Source organism: Meles meles, chromosome 16 (genome assembly GCF_922984935.1).
Source record: "Meles meles chromosome 16, mMelMel3.1 paternal haplotype, whole genome shotgun sequence".
In the NCBI taxonomy this organism is placed as follows: domain Eukaryota; kingdom Metazoa; phylum Chordata; class Mammalia; order Carnivora; family Mustelidae; genus Meles; species Meles meles.
The window spans coordinates 53,722,905-53,739,244 of NC_060081.1; the positions used below are offsets into that span (position 1 = coordinate 53,722,905).

At 52.7% G+C, this 16,340-nt stretch overlaps 2 protein-coding genes and 1 pseudogene across 2 annotated transcripts; 2 read left to right on the plus strand and 1 right to left on the minus strand.

Moving 5' to 3' along the window:
• Window positions 1–5,961: 5,961 nt before the first annotated feature.
• LOC123926987 (arginine vasopressin) lies at window positions 5,962–7,908 on the plus strand. Its single transcript, XM_045981403.1, has 3 exons — window positions 5,962–6,140; window positions 7,325–7,526; window positions 7,663–7,908. Exons 1-3 carry the CDS (start codon window positions 6,021–6,023, stop codon window positions 7,839–7,841), a joined length of 501 nt encoding a protein of 166 aa, XP_045837359.1. The 5' UTR covers window positions 5,962–6,020; the 3' UTR covers window positions 7,842–7,908.
• A 7,541-nt stretch (window positions 7,909–15,449) lies between these two features.
• Window positions 15,450–16,194, minus strand: OXT (oxytocin/neurophysin I prepropeptide). Its single transcript, XM_045981404.1, has 3 exons — window positions 16,030–16,194; window positions 15,706–15,907; window positions 15,450–15,566 (listed from the first exon to the last, which is right to left on the minus strand). The coding sequence occupies exons 1-3, from the start codon at window positions 16,147–16,149 to the stop codon at window positions 15,511–15,513; spliced, it is 378 nt and encodes a 125-aa protein (XP_045837360.1). The 5' UTR covers window positions 16,150–16,194; the 3' UTR covers window positions 15,450–15,510.
• Window positions 16,148–16,340, plus strand: part of LOC123926609 — a 39,101-nt pseudogene continuing 38,908 nt past the window's right edge.

Consider the following 16,340-nt stretch of genomic DNA (forward strand, 5'->3'; position numbering starts at 1 on the left):
GCTATGAGGCAGAGGAGTGCCGGAGAGCACAGACCCTGGGGCCCAGTTTCACTGGATTTTACCTGAGCCTCCTTGGGCAAGCACCTCAACTTCTCTGTCCCTGATTCCTGTTTGCAAGTGTCAATAAGACATATTTTCTCCTGGGGTACCTACCTGGGTGGTTCAGTGGGTTAAGTGCCTGCCTTCAGCTCAGGTCCTGATCTCGGGGTCCTGGGATCGAGCCCCGCATCGGGCTCCCTGCTCAGTGGGGAGTCTCCTTCTCCTTCTGCCTGCTGCCCACCCCCCCCCCCCGCTTGTGTGCTCTCTCTCTCTGTCAAATAAATAAATAAAAATCTTAAAAAAAATACTTTCTCCTTCTTAGGGTTTTATGCAGACTCAAGAAGGAAATGCGTGTGAACAGTTTGGCCCAGGGGAAGTCTTTGCTGTTGTCTGTGGGTCAACATACTCCAGAACCTGTGTGTCCCCTGCAGTGCCCTTACCCCCACCACAGACACAGACAGACAGACACAAACAGCCATACACAGACACACACGGAGACAAACACACAGACACACACATACAAACATACCGACACACGCACACACACACAGACACACACACACATACACAGACACACAGAGACAGAAACACACAGATTCATGCACACACACACGCAGAGACAGACACACAGAGAGACACAGACACACAAACACACAGACACACAGACACACACAGGCACACACACTGGCTTGCATCCTTCTCCTTCACCTGGCTCAGGTGTGCCCTCCCCAGCCTTCTTCCTAGAACTCTCCATTTAACCTTCAGTCCCCAAACTACAGGCTCCAAAGGAATATTGGAAAAGCCCTCTCCGCGTCTTAGCCTCGGCTCCCCGCTCTGCTGCGGAAGCCCGGGCGCTGGGGCGCACCCCCTTCTTGGACGGGAGCGCGGGTCCTGACGGCCGGGTCCCCAGGGGCGCCAAGTGACGCGGGCGCTCATGCGGCTCTCGGCAGTCAGGGCACAGCTCGCGCCACCGCCACCGGTCCCCGAGGTCCTCGGAGCCTCTTCCTGTCTTTGCTTCGGGCCCTGGGCGCCGGCTCCAGCCACGGGGAGACCTGACCCTGCCCTCCCTGCGCTGCGTGGTGCGGGGGCGGGGCGGGGGCTGGGGCTGGGGGTGGGGGAGGCCCCCTGACATCCCGGCTCTCCGGGCCCAGCGCAGGGAGGGGGCAGCCTCAGAGGGCCGTGGGTGGGAGGGCAGCAGCTCTGGCCCCAGCCCCGTGGGGACACCAGGCCGGGCCATGCGGTCCCAGCGGGTGCTCAGACCCCCACATGTGACTTCACCCATCCTGTCGCCTACAGGCATTAACACGAAGACAGTGTCCCAAAGATGCTGTCCCGGTTTGCTTTGCTTTTTAGTTAGGTTGTTTTTGCAAATAAGACCTTTTATGAGGCCTTTTCATTCCTGATTCTTTTAAGCTTAATGTAACGCCCTGTGGAGATCTGACGACTCTTCACCCTGTGCTCCAGCTGGGAGGTGAAGAAGCCAAGGTTTGTCCTCTCTCACGCCTGCTGTGAATCCTTCTCAGCTCCCGGCGTGTCGTGTCCGCCTGAAAGCCCAGCATTTTCTCATGCTTGTGATCCTTGCTCTGTGGATCCTTTTGGATCCAATTCAATGAGTAGTTCGGGGCTCCTACAACTTTGCTCACTGCAGTTCACCTCTTCACAGGGGACAAGCCATTTGTGTGTCTACACCGCCGAGGGTCCTGGGGGGTCATTAGTAGACCCCAGGTGAGGAGGGCGGAAGGTGGGCTTACTGTGGCCGCAGAGGCCCTTTGAGAATGTGGCCAACCCCCTTCTGACAAGAAGCATGCGGTGTTGTGTGGTGCAGCCCCAGGGCTGATCCTGAGAAAAGGAGAATAAGAAACAGGGATGGATGGCCCTGGGCAGCTAACTATGACCTGCTCTCAGAAAAGATGGTCTAGCAGTAAGGAAGTACTTTAAAGAGTATCTGAGATTTGAGGCTTAATCTGGAGGCTTGCAACTCTTTGTTCTGTAAATATTTCAGAAAATCTTAACCTTTATAGCCCCTTCATCTGATTCCCTGAAGTCCTCAGTGAGATAGGAAGGGAGGTTAGTGCATTAAACAAGAAACCTTGGGAACAGGAGTGACTTGTCCAAGGTCGTAGAGTAACTCCTGGGAAAGCTGAGGCTGGAACCCAGGACTTCTCGACCTCCCTTCCTCCTTTGCATAATTTATTGAAAACCCACTGTGTGGCAGGCACCGTACCAGGCTATGGCACTGAACAGAAAGCTTAAGTCCTTTCTGTGCTGGGGGTTTCACTCTAGAGGAGTACAGCCATCACACACAAAGGATAAACAGACAAGTAAATGAACTGCAGTTTGTTCATAACTAACTGACTCAAGTTAGAAAGTGACCGTGGTGGGGCTGAGGGAGGGATTCACCAGGTGGGCGGTCAGGGAAGTGTCCTCTTGGGAGATGACATCGAAGCAGCCAGGGGAATCCTACAGATGGGAGAGTAGGGGAACCTTCTAGGACCAAAAACAAAACAAAACAAAACAAAACAAAAAAAAACAAAAATAAAACCAACAAAACAACCAAAAGTTCTGAGATTTCAAAGCAAAAGGAAGGCATAGATTTGAGATATATTTTCAAGGGAGGATTACTAAAGAGGTGAGGAAAAGAGAAGGACCAAGGTGAGTCTCGGGTTCTGCGAGGAGCAGCTGGCTGGCTGGTGGTGTGACTACAGTTAGGGAACCCTGGGAGAGAGCAGGGGAACGGCTGAGAATCAGGAGTTGAGTTTGAGCATGATAAGTTGGAGAGGCTGGTTGCATATTCAAGGGGCGGTGTCATTAGGTAGCTTGTAACTTCAAATCTGGAACTCAGGGGAGAGGCCCAAGATGGAGTTATGAATTTGGGAATATTGAATTTATAGAAAGTATAAATTCATGGGATTAGAAGTAGATGTGTAGAAAGAGGAGAAGAGAAGAGATGTATGAATGAGCCCTGGGATTCTCCGATATTTAGAAGTCAAAGTCAAAGAGGAAGAAGCAGAAAAGGAGACTGAGAAAGAACATCTAGTATAGTAGGAAAAAAATATGATGCGTAGTTTTATTTTATTTTATTTTAAAGATTTTATTCCAAGTAATCTCTACACCCAGTGTGGGGCTTGAACGCATAACCCCAAGATCAAGAGTTGCATACTCTACCAACCGAGTCCGTCAGGTGCTCCTGAAGTGTAGTTTTAAAAAGGACCTTTAAAAAGGTCAAATGCTGCTAGGGAATTGTGTAAAATGAGGACATAGACTTGACCACAAAATTTGGCAATGTAGAGGTCATTCATGACCTCAGTAACAGGAGTTTCAGTGCACTGGTTTGGGTGGAAGACTGGGTGGAGAGGGTTGAAGAGTAAATATTGACTCCAGGATGAAAATAGTAGAGAGGCCACAATGAAAACCCAAGGCAATCTCTAACTCCAGAGAACACAGAAAGCTGTTCAGGGATGGAAAGGTCACCATAATATACCATATGGCTTAGCTTGGAGGGTATATCTGAAGTCTAGCTCAGTACTAATCTAACTATTATGATGTCACTATAACAAATAAACGGTGGGTGGGAAAACATGTGTGGGGGTGGGGGGGTACTGGTGAAAGAGCTAAGTCCTCCCTTTTTAAAAAAAATTTTTTTAAAAGATTTTATTTATTTATTTGACAGACAGAGATCACAAGTTGGCAGAGAGGCAGGCAGAGAGAGAGAGAGAGGAAAGCAGACTCCCTACCGCGGGGCTCAATCCCAGGACCCTGGGATCATGACCTGAGCCAAAGGCAGACACTTAACAACTGAGCCACCCAGGTGCCCCAAGTCCTCTCTTTTAAAATGACATGTGAGTAAAGATCCATGATCCCGGGTGTAGGGGATGTAAGGATAGAGGAAGTGTGAAAAAGTAGATCTGAAAAGGGAACATGTGAGGGAAGTGTAGGAGCATGGTGTGTCCAAAAGATCCATGAGATGTGAGAGGTGGTATATTTGACATGCCAGCGCAGTAACAAGACTTTTCTAGCCCATGCATGTTCCAGTAAGGTGGGTGTTGGGAGGAGCAGGCCCTCTAGCATCTCAATGGCGTGGTGTTTGGGGTCCTCAAGGGGGCCCTGGAGTGGGAGGCAAGTCTTAGAATGAAGATCCTGGTAGACACAGCTGGTTGGGACATGCGTGTCCTAGCCTGTCCCAGGCCCTGAGCCCTTTAGTGAGTGTAGCTCCATACATTTTCAGATGATAACTTGGACCTGAAGTGCAGAGGGTAAAGTGCCGGGCCAAGGCCACAACAACAGGCCTAAACTAGGCCTTGTGGCCTCCGTCACAATTGAGAGTCTCAAGGGAGCAATAGTTTGGACCCAGCTTCTCTGTAGGCCCCATGAATGGAATGAAAATATTCCTCCTGGGGGTGCCTGGTTGGCTCAGTGGGTTAAAGCCTCTGCCTTCAGCTCAGGTCATGATCTCAGGGTCCTGGGATCGAGCCCCACATTGGGCTCTCTGCTCAGTGGGGAGCCTGCTTCCCCCTCTCACTCTCAGCCTGCCTCTCTGCCTACTTGTGATCTCTGTCTGTCAAATAAATAAATAAAATCTTAAAAAAAAAAAAAAAGAAAATATTCCTCCTGGGTTGACCCAGGAAGCTGTTCTCTCTGGAAGACTCTCTTCAGCTCTTAATAACAATAATGGCATTTACAATACAATACTGTTATTATTTAGCTTTACGGTGGTGCAGGAACTTTTCTAAAGCTCTCATAGATCATGATTTCAGTCCTCACCGCACTATGAGGTGGGTACTCATTAGTGTCTTCCCCACATTACATTGGAAGAAAGCGAGCCACCGAGAGATCAAGGAACCTGCCTGAGTCAGGAGGTTTTGAGCAACAGAAGCCAGATTCTGACAGGCCATTGGGCTCCAGTGTCCTCACAGTCTATAAGGAGATGTTCCTGAAAAGCCCAATGTAAGGTCTTGAGTGTGGGTGGTCCCTCCCTGGGACTCTGAGCCCCTTACAGCACTTGCTGGAGAGAAGGCAGCCAGAAATTTCTTGGCTCCCCTTGACAGGAGGCGAAGAGCCTGGGGCTGGGAGAGCCAGGGGCCGAACAGATCCCGACAGGAGTAGGGTGCCTAGCCTGGGTCCAAGGACCAGAGGGGCACTCCGGTGGCCCAGGAGAGGGAGGCTTTAGTCCCTTCATCCTACCAGCCTGGGGCTGTGAACCAAAGTTTGCTTTCTCAGGCTAGTCTCATTGGGCTAGGGCTCCTTCAGCCCCCCAACACCAAACCTTCTGTGCCCCCACTTGTGCTCCAGGCCTGAGACAGTACCTGCCCCTATCTCCACAAACTAGGGTCCTTGTAGGGTAGGAATTGGGGCAGATGCCTTTCCCCCATCTTTGAATCTTACTGGATCTGAATTCTGCTCTGGGTGTATGTGGGGTGGGGGATGGGAGTATCATTCCCCCCCAGCCCAGGAGACCAACCTCCTGATGGGGTTCTGCACACCTGACTGTCCCCTGTCCCACCATTCCTGGGCGGGGGCTGACCCTGCTCCCTGCACCCCAGTCCCTCGGGCCCCCCTCACCACTCTGTGTCTGGGGACGGGCCTGCTGACCCCCCAGCCTCTTCTGGGCAGCCAGAAAGCTTGGGGATGGTCTCTGCAAGACCCCCGTCCCCATTTGTCCTTTTCCCCAGGTCCAGAGAGCCAAGTCACCGATGCAGCAGCTCCTGTCACACCGCAGCCGCACTGCCAGTGACAGCCTGGAGGCCGGCGCCCCTCCCCCGCAGGCTCCCCCCACAGACAGGTCCACGTGCGTCCCCAGACGCCTGAATCACTGCTGACGACTTGGGACCTGGCGGTCGTGGGCTCCTGGGGAGTCAGCGGGGAGGGGGGTTGGCGGCCACGTCGTCTCCGGGGGAACACCTGCGGACATAAATAGGCAGCCAGCGAAGGCCGTGCAGCACAGTCCGCGCAGCAACCCGCACACTGTGCCCACCTGCGCCAGGATGCCGGACGCCATGCTCCCCGCCTGCTTCCTGGGCCTGCTGGCCTTTACCTCTGCCTGCTACTTCCAGAACTGCCCTCGGGGCGGCAAGAGGGCCCTGTCTGATTTGGAGCTGAGACAGGTATGAGCCTGGCACATCTCGGGAGTGCCTGGAGGGGACAGAGGCCCTGGGCCGGCCAGCACTACCTTGCAGGGGCCAGGAAGGAGGGGAAGCTGTGGGAGAGGCAGGCTCTAGGGGAAGGGCCCAGCAGAAGGGAGGCTTGGTTGGCACGGCTGGGCAAGGGTGGGTGGCCAGGCTGCCAGGCAGGCTAGGACAAGCTGGAGGACTTCAGGGACACTATTCTCATCCAGGCAAGGGACGCAGGCAAACCGATGTTTCCCCAGTAACTGAGTTTGGCACATCAGAGAGAACTGGACAGCAAGGCCTCCTCTGTGCCCGTCGGAGCCTCGCAGCCACAACGGGCTGTGTCCTAGCCAGCATGGGAGGACTTCCCCTTCCAGTCTTCCCCCTCTCTTAGCCACAGCTCCCCTGGCCCCCACACAGAAGCTGGTCATTGCTCTGAGCTCCTTGGGGTGAGGGTGTCACCTCCAGCAAGGAAGTTCTGCTGGGAACCTAGCCCAGTTCTCCCCCACCCTGCGTGTCCAGTCAATTCCCTTTTATGCCCCTTTCATCAGAGCTGAGGGAAATCCCATCACCATGCTCAATCCTACCGAGGCCAGAGGTGGCTCAATTCTGAGCTGTTGAGCAGACTCGATTGGGTCGGTGGGCAGCCCCCATAGACTACCCTTCCCTCTGCTTGGCACCTTTGGAAACCTGAGTCATCGAGGTGCCCCATGCCCTTCCCTAGGGCTCAGACTTCTGCCACCTCCAGTTAGCGCTGAGCGGTGAGCTCAGGTCCAGGCCCACAGAGGCCCACCAGCTGGTAGAGCCCAGACAGGAAACGGGAGGAAGGGCCTGGAAGTGTTGTGGGCGGGGCAGGTGCTAGAGATCAAGTTTGAGTGATGGGAGCAGGGGAGGAAGGTCTGAGTTAGGGGCTGGGTGGGCAGCTGAGAGAGGGGCGCACACCAGTGATGGCCCCAGAGCTGAGAGGGAGGGTCTCTTCCGTGCAGCCCGGTGCGGAGGGGACCCCCCCCCCCCCCAACGAAGAGGGAGAATGCTGAGGGCTGTCACTCAGAGCCCGTCCTCTGTCACCTGAAAACCCAGGGACTTTAGTGGACGTGCGTCCTTTCCCGCCACCGCGGGGGGGCCCCCCCGGCCTCGCTCGGCCCTCGGTCACCTCCCCCCACCCCTGCCCTTCCCTCCAGTGTCTCCCCTGCGGCCCCGGGGGCAAAGGGCGCTGCTTCGGGCCCAGCATCTGCTGCGGCGACGAGCTGGGCTGCTTCGTGGGCACGGCCGAGGCGCTGCGCTGCCAGGAGGAGAACTACCTGCCATCGCCCTGCCAGTCCGGCCACCAGCCGTGCGGGAGCGGGGGCCGCTGCGCCGCCGCTGGCATCTGCTGCAACGATGGTGCGAGCGACAGGGACGGCCCTGGGGCGGGCGGGGATCTGGGCAGGGGTGGCCCGTGGGGTTCCGGGCGGGCCTGGGCGATCTGGGTCCCGCCTGCCTCGCGCTCACCTCATCCTCTCCTCCACCCACCGCGCAGAGAGCTGCGTGACTGAGCCCGAGTGCCGGGGGGGCTCCGGCTTCCACCGCCGTGCCCGCGCCAGCGACCGAAGCAACGCGACCGAGCTGGACGGGCCGACTGGCGCCTTGCTGCTGCGGCTGGTGCAGCTGGCGGGGGCGCCCGAGCCCGCGGAGCCCGCCCGGCCCGGCGTCTACTGAGCAGCTCACTCACACCCTCCTCTCTCCCATCCCCTCGCAACCTGGAGAAATAAACCTTTTAAATGCACCCTCGAGTGTCTGTCTCGGTGTCCGGGAGTGGGGAGGGGCGCAGAGGAGACGGTGGGGCACGGACCCTTCTCCCTCCTCTGCCCCAGCCGCGGGGAAGCGATCTTGGCTCGGCTGAGTGCTAGGGGCAACTAGGGATAGGGAGACCTGGGGAGCGGGGGCGGGCAGGGCTGGGGCCAAGAGTGACCCTGCAGGGGCTGGGTGGACCCTCCAGCAGAAGAGTGGAAGGAAAGGCGAGGAGAGGGGAAGAAATTGAACAAGACAGCAAGAGAAGACAGAGAAAGGAAGGAGAGAGAGAGACGTTGAGAGCTTCCGAGGGAAGAGTGAGAAAGGTCGAAGGGGAACCGTCGGGTGACCAGGGATTCCTATTCCCATTTACATCCCCGGATACTGAGGCACGGTTTCAGGCACCCACCCAACTCCCCAGATTTCCAGTCTACTATTTCATCCAGGGCTGTGCGGGTGTGTGTGTGTGTGTGTGTGTGTGTGTGTGTGTGTGCCTGCGTGAGAGGGAGAGAGAGAGAGAGCGCGTCTGGAGGCGGGAGGCAGCAAATTACCCTGGACCCAGCAGACAGAGGGCCAAGTACTATCCCCCCAAAAGGAAGTTAAGTACTCCCTATGTTTCCCCCTTCAGCCGGAGTGGGAGACCCAGCCCAGTGAAACCCTAGCTACATGCTCCCCATCCATGCAGCCACACAAACCACACACGCTAACCCAAACACAGACCAGAGAATGACCAGTAGGGGCATGCCTTGGGGTCCTTGACCACAGCTACGGGTAGAGACCCTGAATACACAATAAGAACCACAGACATACCCAGAGAAACACAGATACAAACAGACTCACCATGGGCAGGGACACACACACACACACACACACACACACACACACACTGTAGGACCTCTCACGTTTTGACACATGCAGCTTCAGGACAGACATCCACTGGCATTTGGCCAATACTATTCTGTGTCCCTCTGTCTTTCTCTGTCCCCTCTATTCCTTTATCCCCTTTGTGCCCCACTCGCCTCTCTTCCCGGGTCCCCCAGCTCCTTGGCCCTCTTTTGTTTCCTTCCTTGTCCCATTACACCCTCCCTTCCTCTTGCTCTGCTCCATCTGTTCTCTACACCCTGTCCTTGGGATTTCTTGCTCCAGGCCTTGGGGCAAAAAAAGGCTTCTTCTCCTCTGGAATCCTCCACTGACTTAGAAGCCAGGAGGGAGGGCAGGCAGAGAGAAGTCCCTCTGAGCCCCGATTCACACCCTGCTTTAGGGCCGAGTGTCGGAGTGTTGTGACTCAGCCTCACCAGGGTCCTGGTGCTCAGCGGAGGTCAGGCTCTTACCTGGTTTTAGAGCTCTTCCATTTGCTGTCACCCCTGACCTGGCCCAGTGCTCAGAGTGATTAAGTATAAACAGAGGGCAGGAGCCCTGTGGGCTTCTATCCCTGCCATGGCCTCCTGCCTCTGTCCTGGTGTGGACCATCAGAGCAAGTCCCCAGGTTTTCCTAGGACTGGGACAGGCCAGATCTAATAGGAACTTAGTAACTCTTCAGGACACAGGGAGGTAGATAGAGGCAGCTGGTCTAAATAAAAATAGATCATATACCTAAAGATAAAACCTGAAACTCTAAAGCATCTTGAAGAAACTATGAGAGAAATCATTAATGACCTTGATCTATGCAAAGGTTTCTTAGCTCTGACACCAAAAGGAGAATCCATAATAGAAGAAATTTGAGGGGTGCCTGGGTGGCTGAGTCCTTAAGTGTCTCTGCCTTCAGCTCAGGTCATGATCTCAGGGTCCTGGGACGGAGCCCCGCATCAGGCTCCCTACTCAAGGAGCTTCTGCCTGCTTCTCCCTCTCCCACTTCCTCTGTTTTGTTCCCTCTCTTGCTGTCTCTCTCTCAAATAAATAAATAAATAAATAAAATCTTAAAAAAAGAAAGAAGATACGTTTGGAATTCACCAAAATTAAGAACTTCTGTTCGTTGAAAGAATGAAGAAGCAAACCACAGACTGGAAGGAAAGATTTACAACTCACAAAGCTTATCAAGAATTGATATCCAGAAGCATAAAGATCTCTCAAAACTCCATACTAAGAAAACAACTCAACTTTTTTATTTTATTATTATTTTTTAAAGAAAACTGAAATTGCTGCCCTTCCAAATTGTACTGCAGGTCCTCGCTATTACAGTGCGACAGAACAATCAACCGCATACATGTTCAGTGATGAAGTTGATGTTGATAGTTTTCAGGCTGGGACCGCCTGGCTGGCTCAGTCAGTGGAGCACGCGACTCTTTATCTCCAGGTCTCGAATTCAAGCCCCCTGTTGGGCTTAGAGTTTACACTCAAAAAACAAACCAAACAACAACCATTGCTTTCACAATGAAACACTTCCGTCCTAAAGCTTCACACAGCTGTTGTTTTACAAATTAGTATTATTTACATAATCCATATGTCCTAATTTACATCATTTTTAACAAAGTAAATTTCTGGCATCTTTTCATATCAAAACATTTACCTTTACCACAGTCTTTCGGTTTGGTAGCTTTTACTATATGAGAAATTTCAATTGTATGAAAAAGTAGACCCAACAGGCAAAAGTCCCTCAGGTCCACCCCTTTCAGGACAATTACCTTCAACAGTTATCGACCACGTGGTTGCCTGTTTCACTTCTACCCCACCCTCGCCTCTCACTCCCCCGAATTATCTTGATGACATTCCCCCCCCCCCCCCCCCCCCCCGTCATAACCATTTCATCTGTGAACATTCCAGTGTGGATCTCAAAAGATTTCTTCTTCTTCTTCTTAAAGATTTTTTATTCATTTATTTAACAGAGAAAGAGAGAGAGCACAGCAGGGGGAGTAGCAGGCAGAGGGAGAGGGAGAGGGAGAAGCAGGCTTTCTACTGAGCAGGGAGCCCAGTTCGGGCCTCGATCCCAGGACCCCCAGGGATCACGACCTGAGCTGAAGGCAGATGCTTAACAAGTGAGCCACCCAGGCACCCCTCAAAAAGATTTCTTCTTAAAAATGTGACCACACATAGCAGCATTATTTACAATAGCCAAATTTTGGAAGCAGCCCAAATGTCCACATATTGATGAGTGGATAAAGAAGATGTGGTGGGTATACACAGAGCAATATTATTCAGCCGTAAAAAAGAATGAAATCTTGCCATTTGCGACAACGTGGATGGAGCTAGAGAGTATAATGCTAAGCAAAATAAATCAGAGAAAGACAAATACCATATGATCTCACTCATTTGTGGAATTTAAGAAACAAAACAAACAAAGGAAACAAAGAGACAAACCGAGAAACAGATTTTTTTTTTTAAGATTTTACTTATTTATTTGACGGATAGAGATCACAAGTAGGCAGAGAGGCATGCAGAGAGAGGAGGAAGCAGGCTCCCTGCTCAGCAGAGAGCCCAGTGGGGGGCTCGATCCCAAGACCCTGGGATCATGACCTGAGCTGAAGACACAGGCTTTAACCCACTGAGCCACCCAGACACCTGAGAAACAGACTCTTAACCATAGAGAACAAACTGATGGTTACCAGAGGGGAAGTCAGTGGGGGATGGTTGAAACAGGAATTAAGAAGAGCACTTGTCATGATGAGCCCTGGGTGATGTATGGAAGTGCTGAGTCACTATTTTGTACAGCTGAAATTAATGTTAACACACTGTTGACTGTTAACTATACTGGAATTAAAATTATTTTATTTTATTTTTTAAAAGATTTTATTTATTTATTTGACAGAGAGAGATCACAAGTAGGCAGAGAGGCAGGCAGAGGGAGAGGGGAAGCAGGCTCCCTGCCGAGCAGAGAGCCCGATGTGGGGCTTGATCCCAGGACCCTGGGATCATGACCTGAGCCGAAAGCAGAGGCTTAACCCACTGAGCCACCCAGGCACCCCATAAATTAATTTTAATACTATAATACTATATTAAAATTTTATATGTGATAATATAATAATACAACAATTAATTTAAATAAAACAACAACAAAACCCATGACCACAGACTGTTATCACATACACAAGTTGCAAACTGAAACTCAACAATTTGTATCATCAAGTATTCAGGGACTATTCAAATTTCCCCAAGTGTTCCATGAGTATACTCTTTGCAATTCATGGAGTCTCTTTTTCTTATGGCACAAAAGAGAATTTTTAGTTCTATTTATTTATTTTAAAATTAACACTTTTTTTTTTTTTTTTGGAACAGAGAGATAGGGAGAGAGGGAACCCAAGCAGGTGACATGGCAGAGGGAGAGGGAGAAGCAGGCTCAATCCCAGGACCCTGGGATCATGACCTGAACCAAAGCAGACGCTTAACTGCTTAACTGACTGAGCCACCCAGGAGTCCCAAAAGAGAATTTAAAAAAAATTTTTAAAACATTTTATTTATTTATTTGAGAGAGAGACAGATGTCGAGAAAGAGTAGGAACAGGGAGGAGAGGGAGAAACAGGCTTACCCTGAGCAGGGATCAATCCCAGCACCTTGGGATCATGATCCGAGTGGAAGGCAGATGCCTAACTGACTGAGTCACCCAGGCACCCCTAAGAATTTTTTTAAAGGAAGCTCTACTCCCAACATGCAGCTTGAACTAAACACACAACCCCAGGGTCAAGATTCTCATGCTCCATTGACTGAGCCAGCCAGGCGCCCCACAAAAGAGAGTATTGATCCTCGTTGCCCTTTTTCTTACCTTTTTATTTGCCTGAACTTGTTGTAGGGAATGGATTCCAATCTCTATTATATTTGCTCTGCTGTGTTGTGGGCGTGTCACCTAGCATAGGCTTGTCTGTTTAGTCACATATTAAAGTAGTATTACTTTGTATTAAATTACTTTCCTTTCCTCTATCTTACTGCTAAGACTAATTACTTGTTTTTGGAAATCCTGTGTACGTGGGCATATTCTCTAGGAAGTAGTAGAAGGACAAAGAACAAAGCTACACAAAGTGGGAGCTGGGAACCACCGCCCTGGATAAGCCCCCAAGCACTTGGGAGGTTTGAAGGAGTCATTCAACAAGGACCAAAGGCCGTGGGACTGAGAAAGCAAGAAGAAGGAAGAATGGTAACAAGCTTGCTTCTGTACCCGTCTGGCCACCAGGCCCAGCTTGATGCCACCTCTGGGACATACCCAGGAAAATACATGTCAATCTGACCCTGTGTTTTGTGGCCCAAAAATACTGTTCACCTTTGGATTCTAGGGAAAGAGTGGGACAGTGAAGTGGGTGCCTGAGTGGGTGAGGGGACCCGAATTCTCTCCTAGGGTGGGGACAGCTGGGCTGGCACCCCAAGATGCTCCAGGGAGAGAGAGGTGGCAGGGGAGATCCCAGAGTTCCTGCTAAGGCAGAAGGGGGACATTCCAGCTTGGAAAAGCACAGATCTGTCACTCTGTAGTATTTATTCAAATGAATAAGTAAAAATATTTATTTTTTTATCTTTTTATTATTTTATTTTATTAAAAGATTTTATTTGTTTATTTGACAGACAGATCACAAGTAGGCAGAGAGGCAGGCAGAGACGGAGGAGGAAACAGGCTCCCTGCTGAGCAGAGAGCCCAGTGCGGGGCTTGATCCCAGGACACTGAGATCATGACCTGAGCCGAAGGCAGAGGATTTAACCCACTGAGCCACACAGGCACCCCACTTTTTATTATTTTAAAAAAGATTTTATTTATTTGTCAGAGAGAGAGAGTGAGCACAAGCAGGGGGAACAGCATGCAGAGGGAGAAGCAGGCTTCCCACTGAGCAAGAAGCCTGATGTGGGCCTCGATCCCAGGATCCTGGGATCATGACCTGAGCCAAAGGCAGACACTTAACCGACTGAGCCACCAAGACACCGCTAAATAAAAATCTTAAAAAAAAAAAAAAAAGAACCTTGGTCTATATAGTGAAATATTACCCAGCCACGAAAAAGGGTGGGTGAGAGCTTGCCATTTGTGACGACACAGATGGTCCTAGAGGGTGTTAAGCTAAATGAAATAAGTCAGACAGAAAAAGACAAATACCATATGGTTTCACTAATATGTGAAATCTAAGAACAAATCAATAAATTCAAAGCAAAAAAAAAAAGTCCAGGTTGCTATAGGCCACAGGGGTTTTCAAAGCCTCATCTCAGGGACTCCTGGCTGGCTCAGTCCCTGGAGCATGAGACTCTTGATTTTGGGTTCATGAGTTCGAGCTCCACATTGGATATATGGATTACTTTAGAAGAATGAAATGATAAGCACTTAAAAAAAAAAGAACTCCAAGGGGCGCCTGGGTGGCTCAGTGGATTAAGCCGCTGCCTTCGGCTCAGGTCATGATCTCAGAGTCCTGGGATCGAGCCCCGCATCATCGGGCTCTCTGCTCCGCAGGGAGCCTGCTTCCTCCTCTCTCTCTGCCTGCCTCTCTGCCTACTTGTGATCTCTCTCTGTCAAATAAATAAATAAAATCTTTAAAAAAAAAAAAAAAAACTCCAAAAGCCTCATCTCTATTCTCTCCATACATTTCAGCAGTATATTTTTTCCTTTTTTGAACTTTCATTTGCATATTATGTACATATAAAAAGTCAAATCACGAGCATGCTGGGTTATATTTTCCACAAATGAACACTCCTGTTTCACCAGCTGGCAGGCCAGGACACAAGATATGACTGCACCCCAGAGCTGCCCCTGGACCCCCTTCAGTCACCACCCTACTCAAGACTTCTTAGCACCATAGTTTAGTTTTCCCTGTTTTGGTAATTTATTTAAAGAAAATCTTACAGTCCTCTTCAGCACATTTTTTCTCTCTCCACATACTGCCACCGGGCAGTGCTCTGCGGCCTCCAGTGGGAGAGAAAGCCATAGAATTTATCTTTTTTCTCACAGGAGAGTGAGCTGTTCCTGTTTTACTAGGCGTGGGAGTGTGGTCTGTACCTTCTGAAATTGCTTGCCCTGTGGCATGGGTAGGTGAAGGGCAGCAAGCTTTGTGGTCGTTTCTGTGGCCCTGGGCTCTCCGGAACTCCTGTCCTGCAGGGTCCTGAGCCCTGCTCAGTTCCTCCAATGCAGAGGAAGGAGCTGGGCACAGAGGGGTGCACCGTGGCCTGGCACCTCTGAATCCCGGGGCCCTCCTGGGGCCTGGAGTCCCGCTCCTTGGAAACCTGATGGCCCTTCAGCATCCGGAGCCCCAAACCCAGCCCTCAGGTGGGGTTCAAGCCTCCTTCCAAATGTAGGGAATTCATTCACCCGTCCCTGGGCTCCTTCCTCTTCCTCTGGTTCCCTGTCCGACCCAACCTGCCCTATCCTTTCGGTTCTTTGAAAGTTCCTCCTAATCCACCTGCTGTAGATTCCCAGCTCTGTTTGGAGCAGGAAGCTGGGGTCTATTGCCCTCTCCCTCGAAGCCGGTCCTGCTGTCGCCCCCTCCCTCGCCCCCCTCTGCGGGATTGCGGCGGCGGGAACGGCGAGCTCCGCCGCCCAGAGCCAGAGACCCGGGCCCCTGCCGGGCGCGACCGTCGGGGCTCCCAAGCGCCCTCCCTTCCATTTTCGACACCAAGACGCCAGTCGAGTTGGAGGGAGAAAATTCTGCTTTATTTTATTTCATGATTTCTCGGGGTGTCTGCACCACCGTCGGGGCCATCCCGCTCAGCGCTGGGAGAAGGCGGCCTCGGGGTCGCAGGCGGGGTCGGCGCGGCAGCCGTCTGGAAGGAGAGACGACGAGTCAGGACCCGTCCCGCCGGCTCCCCTCCCCGGGTCCCCGGTCCCCGGCCCCCTCCAGGTCCCCGGTCCTCGGTGCCGGCCCCTCCCGGGTCTGCGCTCCCCGGCCCGGCCCGCACTCACCCGGGCTGCAGCAGATGCCGGCGGCGGCACAGCGGCCCCCGCTCCCGCACGGCTGGTGGCCGGACTGGCAGGGCGACGGCAGGTAGTTCTCCTCCTGGCAGCGCAGCGCCTCGGCAGTGCCCACGAAGCAGCCCAGCTCGTCGGCACAACAGATGCTGGGCCCGAAGCAGCGTCCTTTGCCCCCGGGGCCGCAGGGGAGACACTGGCGGGAGGGCAGGGGGAGGTGAGCGCGGGCTGAGCGAGGTCGGGGGCCGCGGTCGCGGGAAGGGGGTGCAGGTCCCCTAAAGTCCCCTGACCCCGGGGCGGGCAGGGGCGGCGGCTCACCTGGCGCACGTCGAGGTCCAGCGCGGCCCTCTTGCCGCCCAGGGGGCAGTTCTGGATGTAGCAGGCGGAGGTCAGCGCCAGGAGGCCGAGCAGGCAGCAGGCAAGGCTGGGGCCGGCCATGGTGCGGGCGCGCTGGGTCGGGGACGACTGCTGCGGCGGTGGCTCGGGGACCGGCCTTTTAATGGCCCTGGCCGCGCGGGCGGAGCGCTGGCTAAGAGGGCCGCCGCATGACTGGTCACAGCTGGTCGCGGCGGGTCAGGCCCTGGGCGCCCGGCGCGCCCCCTCATTTGCAGGGGTCTGGCCGGGTCACG